This window comes from Impatiens glandulifera, chromosome 8 (assembly GCF_907164915.1).
Source record: "Impatiens glandulifera chromosome 8, dImpGla2.1, whole genome shotgun sequence".
Taxonomy (NCBI): Eukaryota; Viridiplantae; Streptophyta; class Magnoliopsida; order Ericales; family Balsaminaceae; genus Impatiens; species Impatiens glandulifera.
In genome coordinates this window covers 3,733,850-3,753,422 of record NC_061869.1, presented here as the reverse complement: position 1 = coordinate 3,753,422, position 19,573 = coordinate 3,733,850, and the positions used below count along the sequence as shown (strand labels likewise).

At 34.6% G+C, this 19,573-nt stretch overlaps 2 protein-coding genes across 2 annotated transcripts; both read left to right on the top strand.

Moving 5' to 3' along the window:
• The first annotated feature begins 968 nt into the window (after positions 1-968).
• On the top strand, positions 969-6,109 carry LOC124911111 (thiamine biosynthetic bifunctional enzyme TH1, chloroplastic). Its single transcript, XM_047451555.1, has 9 exons — positions 969-1,340; positions 2,031-2,105; positions 2,270-2,345; positions 2,422-2,497; positions 3,762-3,896; positions 4,374-4,438; positions 4,523-4,650; positions 5,105-5,352; positions 5,482-6,109. The coding sequence occupies exons 1-9, from the start codon at positions 990-992 to the stop codon at positions 5,996-5,998; spliced, it is 1,671 nt and encodes a 556-aa protein (XP_047307511.1). The 5' UTR covers positions 969-989; the 3' UTR covers positions 5,999-6,109.
• Positions 6,110-7,711: 1,602 nt separating this feature from the next.
• On the top strand, positions 7,712-18,820 carry LOC124911110 (mediator of RNA polymerase II transcription subunit 14). The gene is made up of 9 exons (XM_047451554.1): positions 7,712-8,096; positions 8,828-9,892; positions 11,081-11,178; positions 11,363-11,537; positions 12,202-13,162; positions 13,277-14,286; positions 14,756-15,798; positions 16,655-17,462; positions 18,401-18,820. The coding sequence occupies exons 1-8, from the start codon at positions 7,887-7,889 to the stop codon at positions 17,457-17,459; spliced, it is 5,367 nt and encodes a 1,788-aa protein (XP_047307510.1). The 5' UTR covers positions 7,712-7,886; the 3' UTR covers positions 17,460-17,462; positions 18,401-18,820.
• Positions 18,821-19,573: the final 753 nt, after the last annotated feature.

Here is a 19,573-nt window from a genome sequence, read left to right as displayed (position 1 = left end):
AATCTTGTTCGGTCCACTTTTCTAGCAGATTTTGCTTTTGGTGTCCTTTTGCGATCCAATGTGCATCGAGAATTTTGGTTATAGAAATCCATTCGATTATGTATTCCTAATTTTGTTAAAAAGATTGATGTATGTCATGACGGATCGGTTTGGTTTGCCATTACGAGAGTTTATAAGATTTATATCATTAACAACTTCTTGAAAATCAAAAAGAATTTGAATGTCTAAGTATTTGGCGGTGATGATCGCAAATTTAACTACTTTCATTTCAACTATGGTAACGTTTTTCCATTATTTGTTTTCCTTGCTAGCAAACAATTCACCTTTGTTAGTGCTAATAATGACTCGAGTATGACTTGTGTTTACATCATTTAAATTATATTTTATTCGGACTCGACTGGTATTTATTTAGTTGGACTCACGAGCCACTCGTGTTAGGGTTCGTATGCATTCAGTTTGACTCATAAGTCACTGCGCTAAAATCTATTTGTATTTAGTTGGACTCACGATCCACGGTAGAGTAGTTGAACTCATAAGTCATTAGAACTAAGGTCCTCGTTGAGCTGGTTTACCATTCTAGCTTTTGTTAAATAGTTTTATCATTTTCCATCGAATACAAATAAAGTTTGTTTTTCTCATTTTTATAATTATTGATCCAATATTTAAAAATCAATATTACACTAAAATATTTCATTTTTATTCATCCAAATATTTGTCTATATAACATTAACATACAACATAATAGACATTTGACAGTAAAAATCAATATTACACTAAAATATTTCATTTTTATTGATCCAAATATTTGTCTATATAACATTAACATACAACATAATAGACATTTGACAGGTAAAATAGGTTCTTTATTTTAAATAATTTTAATCGAATCTCAATACTAACAAAATTAAAATATGATTAAATATAATGATTTACAAGTTATATTTAAACGAGATAAGTTCGGGAACTCATAAACGAACATTTATACGAACATGTTTTCGAGTCTCTCTATAAAATATCAGGCGCCGCCATTGCCAAATTGTGTCCAGTCCCCTTTGAGTGCAGTCCGAGTTTCTACAGAAGGTTTTAATCAATCTTGTTCTTATCAATCTAGATTTGATAATTTAGGTGTCCGCTGTCAGACAAGATTCACCGCAATGCAGGAAGAGATCGGTAGGTCTGGTAGTCCCAGGTTGAAAATTCCACATGTTCTGACTGTTGCCGGTTCCGATTCGGGCGCCGGTGCCGGGATTCAAGCCGACCTGAAGGCTTGTGCTGCCCGAGGAGTCTACTGTTCGACAGTCATAACTGCTGTTACGGCACAGAATACAGTTGGGGTTCAGGTTAGAATCTCGTAGCATCTTCATTCTTTTGCATCAATTCTGAATCATAACAGTAGCTAGTTTTGTTTTCTGCTTTATCTCTATAACCCACAACAGCCATCCTATATGTCAGAATCTTCTATCATTAGTTTATTCATTCATTCATTCTGGCATATTAATGTGTTTTTCTTATTCCAGTTATTCTATAAGTGAAGCTGAAGCAATGATTATATTTGATATTTGTTTATAGTTATGTTGTTTAAATCATTACATTCATTCACTCTGATCGATTAGTATTCATTATACTCTATTCACCCATTTCAACCACTAGCATTTTAAGTGAAAATGAAGTAGTAATTGGTGACATTGGTGGGAAATGAGTTAACCCACCAAGGTAGTCCAGTGGTAAGAGTCGGCTTAAGAGACCAAAAAGTCACGGTTCAATTCCATCTGGAAGTGCTTTGTAATGAAGCGGGGAGCCATGACTGACTGTCGGTGTCATGCTAGATCTCCTTAAAAAAAAAATAAAAAAAAATAATGGTGTAACATGAGTGGCTTTTCCATTGTTTGTGTCTTAGAATTATTAAGACAAATACCTTGTTTCCAAGGAAATTATTAAATCAAATGTTCTTGAAAAGATTTATCTATTGTCTAAGTTGATGTATTGGTAAGCAAGTAGTCACTTAATTTGTTTGATGTTATTTATCTCAGGGGGTGAATATTATGCCAGAAGACTTTGTTGAGGAGCAGTTGAAATCAGTGCTCTCTGACATGGACGTGGATGTTGTAAGTATGACATTTGTGCCTTATTAGTTTCTTCTTTTCCCATGCTTTCTCTTTGGAAGGTTGCAAGTTTATATGGGTACTATACACTTTGGAAGTTTTGAGTTCTACTCTCTTGGATGACAATCTTTGTTATGTTAATCATTTTTAATGTGTAATGCTGCCAGGTGAAAACAGGCATGATTCCTTCTATTGGCATAGTTGATGTTCTTTGCCAAAGTCTGAAGCGATTCCCAGTTAAAGGTATAGATGGTGATTTCCTATGATGTCTGTGATTGATAAGGGTTTCAATTGACCATAGTTGTTCTTTTAAAGACAGTTTTGGTGGTTGATCCTGTGATGATATCTACCAGTGGAGATGTTCTTGCTGACCAATCAGTTCTTACAAAATTTTGGTATGGTAATATTTTTAGGAAAATTTATGTTGATTTCTAGGGTTTGTTAAGTGTGCATTTTATTTTATACAGGGATATGTGCACAAGAAGTTGGTTGTGTATTGTGAGAATACACAAACTGGATTAGCATATGCACCTTGATATAATGAAATAGAATTGAAAATTAGATAAATATATTAACAAATAAATCTAGAGATTGTAGTAATTAAATATTGAGTTTTTTTTAACAAGTAAATCTAAAAGAGGGGAGACGAGGGAAGAATGAAAAGGATAAAGTCTTTCTAATATAAGAATCACATATTTTATTTACACTTAAAACAAAGTCTTTAGCCAGAAAAAAAGGAAGTTAGAATGATTAATTCATTCAATGCTATTCAAAAGTTTAAGCCCCAGTTTTGAGCAAATAAACTTTAGGTCTTGTACTGAATATTTTGTGATACTTTGGCCGCCCCATCTTGGCATTCCACCCCAAAACATGCATAAAAATCACAACTACGTTTCTCTACACTATTTACTCTCTCATCCGGGTTCACTTTTCTTTAATTGACATGAACTTTAATTTTTATTTGTTTTGCTAGTACATGTCTAATTCATTCAGTAACTTAAAGTGGTGGAAGAAAATTAAGTCAAAATCACATTATTTTCTTTTTCTTCAAAAACTTGGCTATAATTGGTTCAACCAAAACTTTCTAAATATTATGGGTTAGCCATACTTTCTAATTTTGACTGAACCCAGTCCATTTAACCCAAACCATTTTAAAAGTATGGATTGGTATTAAGTGATAATGAAGTAATGGTTAAACCTGGTCTAAAAACAAAGTATGGAATGGGTTAGTCCATGGATTAACCTATAGTCTCTGCTCACCCCTAGTTATAGTTGCACTGGAAAACATCCTATGGAGTTATCATTAACTTCCTCAATCCGAAACGCTAATCCTACATTGGTCTCATGGCCATGAAAAAGAAGGATTGCACTAAGTGATGATGAAGTAATGGTTAAAACCCATATAATGGTATAGAAGCATGTTCAGTTTAAAAAGAATTTTTGTTTGTTTGTACAGCTGTCACAAATACCATTCTGTTCATCTTGACAATTTGTGTATGATGTTGGAAATAAATAGGAAACACCATTTTTCATGTGTAGGATATTCGGAACCTTCCCAGCTAACAGTCATGACTGATCTTATTATTGGAGTCATTGCTCAAGATATATTTTCTTTTGAATGCTAGTCAAACTATATTCATGTGTGGTTCTTGGTTTCAGGGATAAGCTTCTTCCCATGGCTGATGTTGTGACCCCGAACCTAAGGGAGGCATCCACTTTACTTGGTGGCTTGCAATTAGAAACATTGGAAGACATGCGTAAAGCAGCAAAATCTATACATGCTATGGGCCCGAGGTTAGAACACACATTAGATGCTTAAAACTTGTTTTTTATTTACAAGTAGTAAGTACACTCTTGTAAAGAAGAGAGAAAAATAAACCTCTGAACTTGTGTGTACATACGGTGAACATAAGGAAGTAATGTAGTACATAGCTTTTCCATTTTTCTGTGTTTTGTTCTGATGCGGGGAAAAGGACCCCTTTGTGAAGATCTAAGACAAGTTAAGTCGATTGAAATTGGGTGCTTAGGATGTTTAGTCAAACTGTGTTTAAATAATGATTGTTTCTTGTCTTTATAAAACATAACAAACTGCAATTGAAGCATAAAACTGGAAAACTATTTTTTTGCCAAAGTTCAGTGTTGATTTTGGTAATTCTACCACAGAATTTTCCTCTGCCCCTTTTAGAAAGTCTTATTCCATTGTCTGCTCTTTGTTCCTGCTATAAAAGAGTAGCCAAATAACAAAATATGATAAGATTTCTATTTGTTCAGGAATGTGCTTGTCAAAGGAGGTGATCTGCCTGCTTCATCAGATGCTGTTGATATATTCTATGATGGTAGTAATTATGTGTTCTGGAGCTTTCATATGTAATTAATTTTGTTTCTTTTTATCTTATAGAGTTGTCAATTTCATATCCTAGGAAATGATTTTTATGAGCTTCGCTCCCCACGTGTAAGAACACGAAATACTCATGGTACTGGATGCAGTTTGGCTTCATGCATAGCAGCTGAGATAGCAAAAGGTTCTTCAATTTTATCAGCAATCAAGGTCACCATTTTTCTTTGTATTAATTAATCTCAAATTTTGACTTATCCCCTTCTGTTATATGCTCTATGATGCCTTTTTGTACTGTATGTAAACGAATAGTTGAACAAATATTCCATGCTGTTTTCTACCCCCTACTAACATGTAAAAGAGCAAGTTGCTTGAAGAATACAAAAACTAGTTCCTAAACCAATAGTAACATTTTTGACTGCAGATCGGGAAGATTTGTTTTTGATGATTTAGGATTACTTTTGGTAAAATGATCTCTTTAGAATACAAGATTTTCAACAAAGGAAAAATCTGCATGAAATTTTGTTGATTCTATTCCTTTTGGCTCATAGCTATAGAACCTCCTAGTTTGGTAGTACTTTATGAGCTAAACTAGAACTGCTTCAAATTCCATTTTCACTTTAAACTATAGTCTATTTTAGGAAAGTTTTATATAATTGTGCTGCAGGTAGCTAAACGTTACATTGGAACTGTCTTAGAGTACAGTAAAGACATAGGCCTTGGGAAAGGGCTTCAGGGTCCTTTTGACCATCTACTTAAGTTGAAGAGCAATGGTCAAAAGCCACGGCCTTTTAATCCAAGTGATCTTTTCCTGTATGCTGTAACTGATTCAAGGATGAATAAGAAATGGGGAAGATCTATTGCAGATGCTGTTGAAGCTGCAATACAAGGTGGTGCCACCATTATCCAGCTAAGGTATTGTCAATTTGTCAGGTTTCACAAGTCTTGTTGATTTCACTGAATTTATTTAATTGATTGCTAATGCTTTTAGTTGTTTCCCCCGTTGCATTTTCGCTTTTATCGGTTTCCACTTAAATTTTCAAGGGAAAAGGACGCTGAAACAGGGGATTTTGTGGAAAAAGCCAAAGTTTGTGTGGAAATTTGTCATAGACATGGTGTTTCTTTGCTGATAAACGATCGAATTGATGTTGCTCTTGCTTCTGACGCGGATGGTGTTCATATTGGTCAAAGTGACATGCCCACAAATGTGGCTCGGTCAATTCTCGGGCCTGATAAGATCATAGGCGTGTCATGCAAGACCCATGAGCAGGCTCATCAAGCTTGGATCGGTGGTGCAGATTACATCGGCTCTGGGGGTGTTTTTCCAACAAATACAAAAGAAAACAACAGAACAATTGGCTTGGAAGGGTTAAAGTCAATATGCCTTGAATCCAAATTACCCGTGGTTGCCATTGGTGGTATTGGTATTTTGAATGCAAGGTCGGTTATGGAAATTGGAGCACCGAATCTAAAAGGTGTTGCAGTTGTTTCCGCTCTTTTTGACAGGGAAAATGTTTTTGCTGAGACCTTCAAATTGCATTCCTTGCTCAATGAGATCTGAGAAATATTATCATAATTTTAAGGATATATCAAATATGATATTCCAACATTTCCTCCTAGAATACTATGTTTTTTTTATGATACAGAACTTTTTAATATAATTTTATGTTAATTTTTCTTTTGTCTCTAGTTGGAGATCTATTTTCGGTAACAAGATTTTGCAAGCTTAAGGCTATTTCCATAATGGCCAAATTAGATTATTGTCTTATACTACCACCATAAGGGTTTAGTTCAAAACCTCTATTAAATTGATCTGATATTACTACGTGTATTTCAATTTCAATTATATTTGTATCTTTACATATTTTTAAAAAATTAACCAGTCAAAATAGCTTGAATTCTTTTTTAAGTTCATTCAATTAATAAAAGTGTCCTTAATACTCATGAAGATCGAGTAAGTCAGTCAACCAGATCTCACCTTCACGATAGTCATGAAGACGAAACATGTTTTGTATTGGTTAGTCGTATCTTATTTTTGAATATCCTCTTGTTTTCTTTCTAACTAAATGATCCACCATAACACAACCGGATTGATTCTCACTTCTTGTGCAATAGAATGAAGCACATACTATTTCAATGATCGTCGTGCAATAGAAGAGACTTGGTACATATTATTCCAACTATTATCTGATTGCATGACTCATTTTGCCTCAATTGATCCTTGGATTCATGTTATTTAAATAATAGGCTATTTAATGATTGGTCATAAATAAAGAGTACGATTGATTCAACTTATAAACTTATATACGAGTTGGTGTAATGATCTAAAAAAATTATAATCAATATATTTTAGGTTTAAAATTTATCATTTTTGTTACAAACCTCTAGCTATTTAGTTTATAATCTCAATATTTTGTTTTTCTACTATTTGTTGAAATTTTTTATTGTTATTATCCATATAGACAATATTATTATTTTTTGGATGACAACTAATCATATCTTCTTGTTCACTCATAGTTAAAAAAATAAAATAAATAGTTACATCTTATTTAAATCAAAATAAAAACTAAAAATTATATATATATATATATATATATATTTAAAATTATAGTATATATTTAAAAATTGAGTCAAATTTAATATAAAAAACATGTATATATATATATTTTAAAATTAAAATATATATAATAAATATTTTTTAAAATGATATAATTTTACATATATTAATATAATATTTATTATTATTATTAATTTTAAATTATCAATCAAAAAATATATTTTAAAATTATATAAATTATATGTGTATATATTAATAACATATATAATAAAAACAATAATTGAAAAAGCAATTAAAAAAATTATTAATATGATAATATAATAAAATAAATTTAAATTTAATAATTAATGTATCAATTCTTTAATTTTATAAATTGTAATAACTTTGTTATTTAAATAAGAAAAATAAGTTATAATAATTTATTAAAATATTATATAATATTAGATAAAATAATATTTAAAATTAAAATTTAAATTTAAATAATTTGTAAATATATGATTAAACACTTTCAATTGAAAAATAAATTTTTTTTAATACATATATACTATAAATCTATTTTATTAATAAAGATAATATATTTAAATAATTATTGTAATTAGCTGGTTAAGTTTAAGATTAATGTAAGTGAATTTTGGAAATAATAAATCTTATATTTTATTTTATTTTATCGCAATTGAAAAATTCTACCTTCTCTCTGTGTTTTATAATGAGAGAGAGATGAATTTCGTTTCTTTGAAGTGTTTCTTCGCTCCACCCAAACTGTAGCAAATCTAGAACCGGAGCTATCGTCGTTCGTCTCTCTAGGTTTTTGATACTTTCCCAACCCTAGTTTCTATGGTTTTCTAGTGCGATTCTCCTCTGTTGCACTTCAAGCAAGGGATAGGAAGTGCAAATGGCGGAACTAGGGCAGCAAACGGTTGATTTTTCGACCCTGGTAGGTCGGGCGGCGGAAGAATCATATACTTCTCTCAAGGAATTGGTCGATAATTCTAAATCCGCTGAACAATCTGATACCGAGAAGAAAATTAATCTCCTTAAGTTTCTTGTTAAGACTCAGCAACGAATGCTCCGACTTAATGTGCTCGCTAAATGGTGTCAGCAGGTAAATTATGACTTTTTTATTTCTATGTCTGCAATGATGTGTTTCGCTTCAATTTTCTATGAATTGTTAGCTTTGTAGGGCAGAAATTATGGTCTCCAGTTATATACCCGATCTATATAGTAGTAACCAAGGGCTGTCTTATGTTGTAACTTCAATATGCACATAGATTACCTTTGCCCTTTGTAGTGATCTAGCAAGCAATATAACATCATTAGTACCTACAATCCGTTTAATTAGCATTGTTTAAGTACCCATCAGGGGGGAAGTCTCATTGGGTTTTGGCGTGTTGTTGTAGCAATTTAAAAGCATACTTAGCAAATTGATGATAAATTGTCTACGCAATATTTGGGTTTTGTGTAAAAATTCATTTTATGAAGTTGGCATGAGGGATGGATAAAATATTCTAACAGTGATTGATAGGAAAAGAGTCAATTGGTGGAATTGGTAATAACATTCACAATGAATTCATATATTACTTATGGAAATTATTAAATCTCCGCGGGCTCTATCTTTCTTTTCTGTCGGACAAGCTTCTGTGCTTCCTTATTGCACGTTCCTTGGACCATCACTTTTCTCATGACAAAGTATTATAAATAACAGCTTCATAAGCAATTCATATATTACTTATGGAAATTATTAAATCTCCATTCTATTATACTGTATACGTGATTCATCTGTTCCTTTAAGTGCTCTCATTTGTATGTGATACTCATGTCTTGTTTATTCTGCAGGTTCCCTTGATCCAATATTCTCAACAACTTACGTCAACATTGTCAAACCATGATATGTGTTTCACTCAAACTGCAGACTCACTGTTTTTCATGCACGAGGGTTTACAACAAGCACGTGCTCCTATTTATGATGTGCCATCAGCTATTGAAATCCTCCTTACAGGAACCTATCAGCGTTTACCAAAATGTGTAGAAGATGTAGGTGTACTGACCACATTAAATGAGGAAGAGCAGAAGCCAGTTCTAAAGAAGCTAGATATGCTTGTCAGGTCAAAATTGCTTGAGGTCACACTTCCTAAAGAAATATCACAAGTGGACATTTCTGATGGTACTGTGCTTCTGCGTGTGGATGGAGAGTTTAAGGTTTTAGTTACTCTTGGTTATAGAGGACATATGTCTTTGTGGAGGATATTACATTTAGAGTTACTAGTGGGAGAGCGAAGTGGGCCTGTGAAGCTGGAAGAAACAAGAAAGCATATCCTAGGAGATGATCTAGAGAGGAGGATGGCGGCTTCTGATAATCCATTTTTGTCATTATATTCTGTTCTTCATGAGCTTTGTGTTGCATTAGTCATGAATACAGTTATAAGACAAGTGCAAATACTCCGGAAAGGCAGGTGGAGAGATGCTATCAAATTTGAGCTTATATCTGATGGTGGCATGGGACAGGTTGCAACAACAGGTTCCTCACAGATACAAGATGTAGAAACTGATTCGCCTGGTCTACGAACTCCAGGGCTGAAAATACTGTATTGGTTAGATTTTGATAATATATCTGGAACAACTGACTCATCTTCATGCCCATATATAAAGATTGAACCAGGTTCAGATATGCTGATAAAATGCCTTCATAGCACATTTGTTATAGATCCAATAACTGGAAAAGAAGCAGAATTCTCCCTTGACCAAAGTTACATTGACGTAGAGAAATTGTTGCTGAGTGCTATATGCTATAATAGATACACACGTCTACTTGAAGTGTACAAAGAATTGGTCAAATGCAGTGCTTCTGGTGATGTTATCCTTCAGATCCACGCTGATGAATCTGCTGCTGACTATAAAAAGGTCAGTTGGAGGCAATGACTGGTTTTATCTACTTATGTCTATCATTAACTTGTGTCTGCACATCTCTTCTTGTGCAAAGCACTTAAATTTTGGATGATTCAAGTTATTCTTTTAAGAAAACGCCACTTGCAGAACTCAATCGAAAATCCAGACACTAGATTTTCATTAAGGTTCTGTTCATCTAAAAGCCTAAGGTCTAGAAAGAAATAATCATTTATCTCTTATCTCTTACCAAAACTATGAACCATTGGTGTACACATATGATTCATTGTGGCACATCTAGGAATACACTAAACCTAAAGAAAAATACCTAAAACTGTATCGGGACACAATTTACAGAGCAAGATATCATACAAAAATGCAAAGTAGGTTTCCACAGTTTCAGGGGCATGGAAGATACCTTATGCACCCAGACTGTTCAAAAGAAGCTAGAAGGGGTAATATGCATAATTTCAATTGAGCCTTGGGAGTGACCCCTTGATAATACCAATCATATTGCACTAGACACCCATGGCCATGATGCATATGCAGACAATATCACAGGGATCCAGGTTGTTTGGTGTGGGTTATTTGAGGTTAATTTCAAATAACCTAACCATTCAATCAAGTTTAACCATTCAATCAAGTTTACTCATTAATCACATAATTAAAATCATCAACCAAAATACCCTTAGTTTAAAAAATAAATAAATTAGATGTTCTTTATATATTTATTCCTCTAATGCCCTTTTTCCAAATAATTCCATTTTCAATAACCTACATTAAACAAGGTTATTTTGAAATAAAAGATCAAACAAGGCCATATACTCTAGACTAGTCCCTTTGGTAGTAAAACCAGTCAATAATACTCATGAAGTCCGCACAGAAACCTTGTTAACATTCAAGATGTATCTAACATTTTTATGTTTCCAGTACGATTCTTTCTTCAATTTTAATGTTAGCCAGTCCTCAAACTCTGTTGGTGGTTGGTTTATCTCCACGTCTCTTCTGATTATTGGAAACCTTCTATTTTCCAATATAAATGTTGGCCCCTTCCTTCCCAACCCGAGTAAGAACATTGCGCACATTCTGTTTTCTGCAATATAATAGGCCAATAGGTGTCATTACAATGTTGGGTTTCAATTAATTGGCTTCTTATAATGCCTAATTATTTTCAGAAAATAAATGTCTCACTGAATTTTTGTGCAGGGTGATGGAAAATCTATTGTCAGAGGAACTGAAGGGCAGGAAGTACTTCGTGTTCGTGCCTATGGCTCATCATTTTTCTCCCTCGGGATAAATACAAGGTTTATTATTTCTGTCATGTGAACAAGTTTCATAAAGTAATGTTTTGAAAATGTTATGGACTGTGATTATCTGAGTAAGCATATCTTTAAGCAATTGATTTCATATGGAAGAACACCATTATTGTATTTGTTAGTTATTCTTTGAATACCATAGAAATCTCAGTTTTGAGTTATGGAGTTGCAGGAAGGGGCGTTTTCTTCTTCACTCATCAAGGGATATTCTCACAGCTTCAACAATATTAGAGTGTGAAGATGCCTTGAACCAGGGTAGTATGACTGCTACTCAGGTGTTTTCAAGTTTGAGAAGCAAGAGTATTCTGCACCTATTTGCTTGCACAAGCAGATTCATAGGCCTCGAGGTAATTGGTCCTGTTCCTGGTACTGAGTTTGCACCGTGTCCTCTTTTTTTGAGTAATAAATATAATTGAAGCCTAATAATCTTGATCTTTAGATCTTTGACAATTTTGTGAGCCTTGTGCAGACAATACTGATACTTTAGCAACAAGTCCATAAATCTAAGACTCCAATAAATACATGAATCCCCCAAGTATATAAGTCATTTAGTTTTTTAAAAGGTCAACTTCTATTGAAAAAAAATAACTTCACACTATATATTCTTGTAGTTAAATACCTTTAAGTCATTTATCACTTTCTTCTGGTGGTAGGATAATCAATTGCTACCAGACAGGATGTTGTCAATACCATTTTGTGCAATTTTTTTGGTTCATTTCCATTCGCCAGAAATTCTGAATTCTTGTCAATTTAATGGTTATAATGTGAAGTGATATTTTTTTTACCAATTCAACATTGGTTTATGGTTGTGTTGTTAAATTATCAACGTTGAGGTCACGCATTCAAGAATTGGTATAAACATTGTTTGTATTATTTAGAAGTGGCCTTCTTTCGTGACAACTCTATTAAAACCAACTTTAACATTTAAAAAAAAAAAAGTGAAGTGAAATTTCTAATTTATTAGTTACTACAATCAGATGCCTAATAAATGGAACCGTTTGATGCGTGCAGGTCTATGAAAATAATTTATCTGCAGTGAAGCTGCCAAAAAACATTTTGAATGGTCCAAATGTATTGCTTATGGGATTTCCAGACTGTGGAAGCTCATATTTTTTGCTAATGCAACTTGATAATGATCTCAAACTCATTTTTAAGTTGCTTGAGGCTAGATCTGATCCATCTGGGAAAGTTCAATCTCTTGCAGAGCTGAACAATGTGAATAGAGTTAAAATCATCGATGTTGCTAACATTCCAATGCTTGAGGATGAACTCAATCTGAGTTTGCTTGATTCAGGAAAGTTAAATTTGCTCTCTCCATCAGATATGGACACCAATGAGAATCCTGAACATGCTCTTCTTTCTAAACTCAGCTTTAATGACTCAATGCTTGGCTTGGGGAGCCAAACATCTAGCTTTTCTTCCGTTGTAGATGATGTTTTTGAACTGGAGAAAGGTTCATCTGTTCAGAGTGTGCATTTGTCATTCAACAAATCTTCTCATTTTGGCATGAATTTTCAAAATCAGATGGCAGGAACCTCATCCCCTAAGTGGGAAGGAGGACCACAAGTGCCACAGATGAATAGTGTCCCAATGGTTTCAAGTGTGTCCCCTCATTATGGTGGACCTATTTATTCATTTAGCAATTCCAAGGGCATGTTACAGTATGACTCAGTTGGATCACCTTCTAATATGGGAAGGAACTCAAATTCGAAGAAGTTGTCAGCTTCAAAGTCTGATCAGGATTTGGCTTCTCTTCTATCACCGCCTTCTGCTGATTCTCATTCTGTTATTGATGAGGACCGATTGTCTGCTGGAAATCTGTCATCTCGAATCTTATCTCCACCAAAACCAACTGGTCCTCGACTTTCTGCTACAATGACAAGACCCAGTGACCCAAAAAACTTAATTACAGAGGCTTTATCCGGGCCAGCTAAACTTCCTTGGCCTAACTCATGGGCTGAAACGTCCTCTTGTAAGATACCTTTTTCCATATCTATTAACTGTTGCATGTTTGTTTGCTTTAAATGGTCAACTTTATTATGTAAATATTGCTAATGGGTTTTGCCTTTTCTGATCCAATTGACAGATTCTGGAGCTGGTCCTTACTCTGGTACTGGTACTGTTCCCAGACATGATAAATGGTCTGGTAAGCGTACAATTTCTGATATGCTGGGCCGTATACCAACACTTCAATGCTTGGAGACCTCTACAGGATTACATAAAAGGAGGAAAACCTCTGAATCAACTCACACTCAGGGTACATCAGCTCAGGCTCTTGTTTCGTCAGACTTGGCTAGTGTAACTGCAGGTTATAATTATGCAAGTCTTGTTGCTGAAGCGAACAAAGGACATGCACCATCTACTGTATATGTGTCTGCTCTTCTTCATGTGGTTAGACACTGCTCACTTTGTATCAAACATGCTAGACTAACTAGCCAAATGAAGGCACTTGATATTCCATTTGTTGAGGATGTGGGTCTTAGAATTGCCTCATCACACATTTGGTTCCGACTCCCATTTGCCAAAGGGTATACATGGAAGACTGTTTGCTTGCGACTGGGTCAACCTGGAAGCATGTATTGGGATGTCAAAATCAATGACCAGCATTTTAAGGACTTATGGGAGCTTCAAAAGGGAAGTGTTAGTACTCCATGGGGAAGTGGTGTGCGCATTGCAAATGCATCTGACGCAGATTCACACATACGTTATGATTCAGAAGGCGTTGTTCTAAGTTATCAGTCCGTTGAGGCCAATAGTATCAAAAAATTAGTTGCAGATATTCAAAGGCTATATAGTGCTAGGACGTTTGCACATGGAATGCGGAACCTTCTTGGAGTGAGATCAGATGAGAAGATGGAAGATTTCACTGCAAATTCAGATGGTAAATCAGTGGCTAATGCAAAAGGTCCTCCAGAGACTATCGATAAACTTTCTGAACAAATGAGGAGGGCTTTCAGTATTGAGGCTGTTGGACTTATGAGTTTGTGGTTTAGTTTTGGTTCTGGTGTCCTTGCCCGGTTTGTTGTTGAGTGGGAATCTGGTAAAGATGGATGCACAATGCATGTGTCCCCTGATCAGTTATGGCCGCATACAAAGGTTGTACATTCTATTTCCTCTCTAGAAACTTATTCCATTGCGTGCATGATTTATGAATGGATTTTTCGTCTGGTCTCTGGTGTTTTTTTACTGGCTGGAAATTGGATACTTTGATATATGTGTGTAATAGAACTTGTCACCAAAAATTGAATAATAATATCAATGAATACTTGTAAGTAACGCACCTAAAAGAACATGCGCGTAATCAGAATGTCTGATGTATTTGTGTTAGACATTGATATTGGAAACTGAGGGTATGTTTATTCTTTACCATTGCATAGGGAATGACAAATACATTCAGTAGATAGACATAACACACAGATATCATAAAGTAGGTCTTTATTCATTCTAATGTTACTGTTAAAGATATTTAGTATATTTTGCTAATGGATATTGGTGTAATGATAGCTCTGATTTACATGTCTTTTAGCTTGAGATTAATTGATTTATATCTCTCTGATCCTTACAGTTCCTAGAGGATTTCATAAATGGAGCTGAAGTTGCATCCCTTTTGGATTGCATTCGCTTGACTGCTGGACCACTTCATGCACTTGCTGCAGCTACACGACCTGCACGAGCTGGCCCCACTCCTGGAGTCTCTGGTGCTGCAACTTCAGTCCCCCCTAGTGCTAAACAGAGTGTCTTTCTGCAGCCTCAAGGACATACACAAAGCAATGTGACAGCCAATGCTACTCAAGGTTTATCTGGCTCTGGAGGGAACCCTGGTTCTTCAACCCCTTCTGGCCCTTCAGGGAATCATGGCCTTCACGGTGCTTCTGGTCGTGGTGGGCCTGGTATTGTTCCTAGCTCACTGTTGCCAATTGATGTCTCAGTTGTTCTACGTGGTCCATATTGGATCAGAATAATCTACAGGGAGTATTTTGCAGTCGATATGCGCTGTTTTGCTGGAGATCAGGTTTGGCTTCAACCTGCTACACCCCCTAAAGAGGGACCTTCTGTCGGAGGATCATTACCATGCCCACAGTTTCGACCTTTTATTATGGAGCACGTGGCTCAGGAGTTGAATGGTTTAGAGCCTAATTTTACAGGTGGTCAACAGAATCTTGGAATGTCAAATATAAATAGTCCAAGTAATGGTACGTCTCCACAATTGTCAAATTCTGCTGGGAATAGAGTGAACCTCCCTCGAGTTGGAGCTCAAGTTATCAACCGAGTAGGAAATTCCCTTCCCACATCATCAAATACGTCGATGGGAAACTCAGGCCTGCCTTTACGTAGAGCACCTGCTGCAGGTGTTCCGGCTCATGTTAGAGGGGAGCTGAATACAGCAATTATAGGACTTGGAGACGATGGAGGTTATGGTGGTGGATGGGTTCCCATTGTTGCTCTGAAGAAGGTTCTTAGAGGGATTTTAAAATATCTTGGAGTTCTATGGTTGTTTGCGCAATTACCTGACCTTTTGAGAGAGATTTTGGGGTCAATCCTTAAAGATAGTGAAGGAACACTCTTAAACTTAGACCATGAGCAGCCAGCTCTGCGGTTCTTTGTGGGGTAAGTTTCTAGTATGATTTTCCATCAGTAAAGTTTCAATATTTGTAGAACTTTGATTGTTTCCCCGTATGATTCTTTGAGTTGTGAGAACTAATAAATGACTTCAGCCATATAATGATGATATATATGTGATGCGACAAGCCCTGGTATGATACATGTCTTTTCTTATCTAATAATAACTAGAAAGATACTGATGCATGCAATGGTTGGTATCTGATAACATTACTTGAAGGGAACAAATGTCTATAAGCAGTTCTGATTTGCACTAATCATCTCTTTGTATGTTTATTTCTATCCATATAAATATACATAGGAGTTTATTTACATAATAGTTTTTCCTCAAGTATTGGACTCATAACAGACCTTTGATGATAATCAAGAACCGTTGTGATTTTCCTTGGCTTTTTCCATGTTAATTTGCATTTGTATTCAAATCATTTGTGTGGGATACCTTTGGACTTATGCCTTTTCAAACAAATAGTTCTGTTAATTTATACTTGGGTGGATGTTTGGATTTGTGGTAGTGGGTTGCAAGTTTTGAATATGAACCCCTTCTTTAGTTTATCTTCTTTGTGCTCTTGTTGTACAATTGCAACTTTTGTAATTGGTAAAATATTTTTTCTGGATCATAGTCTAGACTATTTTCTTGATGATGATCCAAATTATAGTATATTTTTGTTAATTCATTTCCAATACAAATTATTTTCTATGTCATTATCCAAATTCTAATGTAACTTTTTGCTTCATTTGGAATAGAGATTTTTTTTTCAAAATCAACATAAAATTTCACTTGTTTTCTCATATTTATTTTTCTAACCAGTTGTAACTTAAACTGATTATAAATATTTTCATGCAGTGGATATGTGTTTGCTGTAAGTGTCCACAGAGTACAACTTCTGCTGCAAGTCCTTAGTGTAAAACGCTTTCATCAATCCCAGCAGCAGAATCCAGCCACTTCTCAAGAGGAGCTAACTCAATCAGAAATAAGCGAGATTTGTGAATTTTTTAGCCGACGTGTTGCTTCAGAGCCCTACGATGCTTCGCGTGTAGCATCCTTTGTAACTCTCTTAACTTTGCCGATTTCAGTTTTAAGAGAATTTCTAAAGCTTATTTCTTGGAAAAAGGGATTAGCTCAAGCTCAAGGAGGAGATACTGCACCCTCACAAAAACCTCGTATTGAACTCTGCCTTGAGAATCACGCAGGCTTTAATCCCGATGGAAGTTCTGATAATTCATCTGTGACGAAAAGTAACATTCATTATGATAGGCCCCGCAATTCGGTTGATTTTGGTCTCACTGTGGTTCTTGATCCTGCACATATACCTCACATAAATGCTGCAGGGGGTGCTGCTTGGTTGCCTTATTGTGTTTCAGTTCGGTTAAGATATTCCTTTGGTGACAATCCTTCCGTTTCTTTTATTGGGATGGAAGGAAGTCATGGTGGACGTGCTTGCTGGCTAAGAATCGATGATTGGGAGAAATCTAAACAGAGGGTAGCTAGAACTATTGAAGTGAATGGATCTGCTGGTGATGTTACTCAAGGTAGGTTGAGAATAATTGCAGATAGTGTTCAGAGAACCTTGCATATATGCCTCCAAGGATTAAGGGATGGCAGTGGTGGAGTCGTCACTGCTAGTGCTGCTGGCCCTATATCACACTGACAGGTAATTGTTTCTGTCCTAAATATATAAATTTGTTATTTTCGCTCTTAATTTGGATTTTAAAGAACTTATTTAATTCTAGAGTTGAAATTTCTCTACTTATGTGGATTATTCCAAATAATCTACCGTCCCATCAAACATTACTTTTTCAATTATATTCTTCAAATCATCAACTAAAATACCCTTTATATATATATATATTTTTAAAGAGGTCAACCTTTCATTTCATAATCAAATTGAAAAGCGTTCAGTGTTTGGGGATCAAAATCCCCTCTTTTCTTGATTGATGCAAACCTATGTTGCACGGATACGAGTATCGTATCAAATACGATACCGATAACGTGATACGGAAAATTTTGAAAATATAGGATAGATAGAAACTCGGCGGCTGTTGGGCTTGGAGGTCAAGCTTGGAGGCAGTAAAAAAAAGATGGTAAAGCAGTAAGAAAAAAAAGAAGGCAAAGAGGAAGGGGTAAGAGAAATGAAGTATTAGGTCAAAGAAGGGTTAATTTGTTTAATTTTAGTTTAGTCTCTAAATTTTTTAATAATTTCAGTTTGATTTTTAAACTTATATTTTTGAAAAATCCACCAAAACGTATCAAAAAACGTGTCCAAGCTATATCCAAACCATATCAGATTGGTCAACGATACTTATTTTGGCGTATCCGATACCCGTTTGGTCGTATAAGCAGTGTCCAGTATCCTTATAGGATACTCCAATTTTATTTTTGTCGGTACTACTTAGATGCAAACGCATGATGGAGGAAAGCCTTTGATTCTTTCTTTGTTGTAGCTTTTCCTTGGAAAGTTTTTCTATTCGTTCCTTTCCAAATCGTCCACCAAATGAATGGAATTGACTTCAAAACCGATCCAATTGTTTTAATAACTAGTAACTCAAAGATTTTTGGTTTTGGTGTAAGTGGATTTTCTACGTGTTGCAGGATAAACCCTAGTGCGATTGCGTTTGGAAGCATTTTTTGGGAGGACAAGGAAATTGTCTGCTAAATGTGATTGGAGAAAGAAAATAGAGGATAAAAACATGTTCATAACAACAGCAGCTGCTACTACAACAGATCTAGAAGAATTTAATGTTGTTTTTTTTTACCTCATTCTTCTCCTCACTACAGCTTGTAGAAATGGTTGGCTTACTCTAAGTAGTAGTGTGTACACCATTTTCTTTATTATCCTAGTTTTAGTCATCTCAATTAATTTTTGATTTTAAGTCTAATATAGTGAAGAAAGGATGGACAGGTAAAATGTACAGAAGATAGGTTTTGGCTTGATTGTGATCAAATGTGTTTTTTTTAAAAACTAATCCATGGGAGGACATTTTCTTTAATTTGAGGACTTTGTTTCTACTATATTTATATATCATTTATTTAGACAATTGTTTTATTTATGCCTTTTCTTTTACAAATTATTAGGCCTATTTGATAATATGTTTTGGAATGGGATGTTGATTAAGATGAGACAATATTTTATTAAATTTTTTTATTTTTATTTTAAAGTAATCTATAGTTCTATAAACTGTTTTCAAAATGAGTTTTCTTCACACTGAATCAGCAACAATAGAAGTTTATGATTAAAGATTTATTATATAAATTATATGCCCTATTTCTATTTAAGAATTCAATTTGGGTCATTTTCCATTAGATTGGGAGAAATTTGACGAAATGATCCTAAAAAGGCCAATAATGCAGCGCATATAATGTCCACTTCAAAATATTATGATAATGCAAGGTTTCTGGCCACTTCAAAATATTACGATAATGCGTCAAAATATTACGATAATGCAAAGTGCAGAACCGTTTCGCGGAAAAATCTAGATGTATTGATATATATATAAATTAAAAAATAATAATTTAAAATAAAAAGTATTTTGACGAAGAACAGGACGTGTGAGTGAAATAACTCAAACAACGAACAAGACTTTGAGTTATGTTGAATTATTTGAATTTAATTTTAAATAGTTAAATATTTAATTACAAATTTATTTATTATTTTTTCTTCAAGAAATATTAACACGAATGCTTGCATTCGTTTGAGAATTACAAACAGGACACGTGGTTATCAAAGTGGACCCACAAATTATACACTGACAAAGATGCCTACAT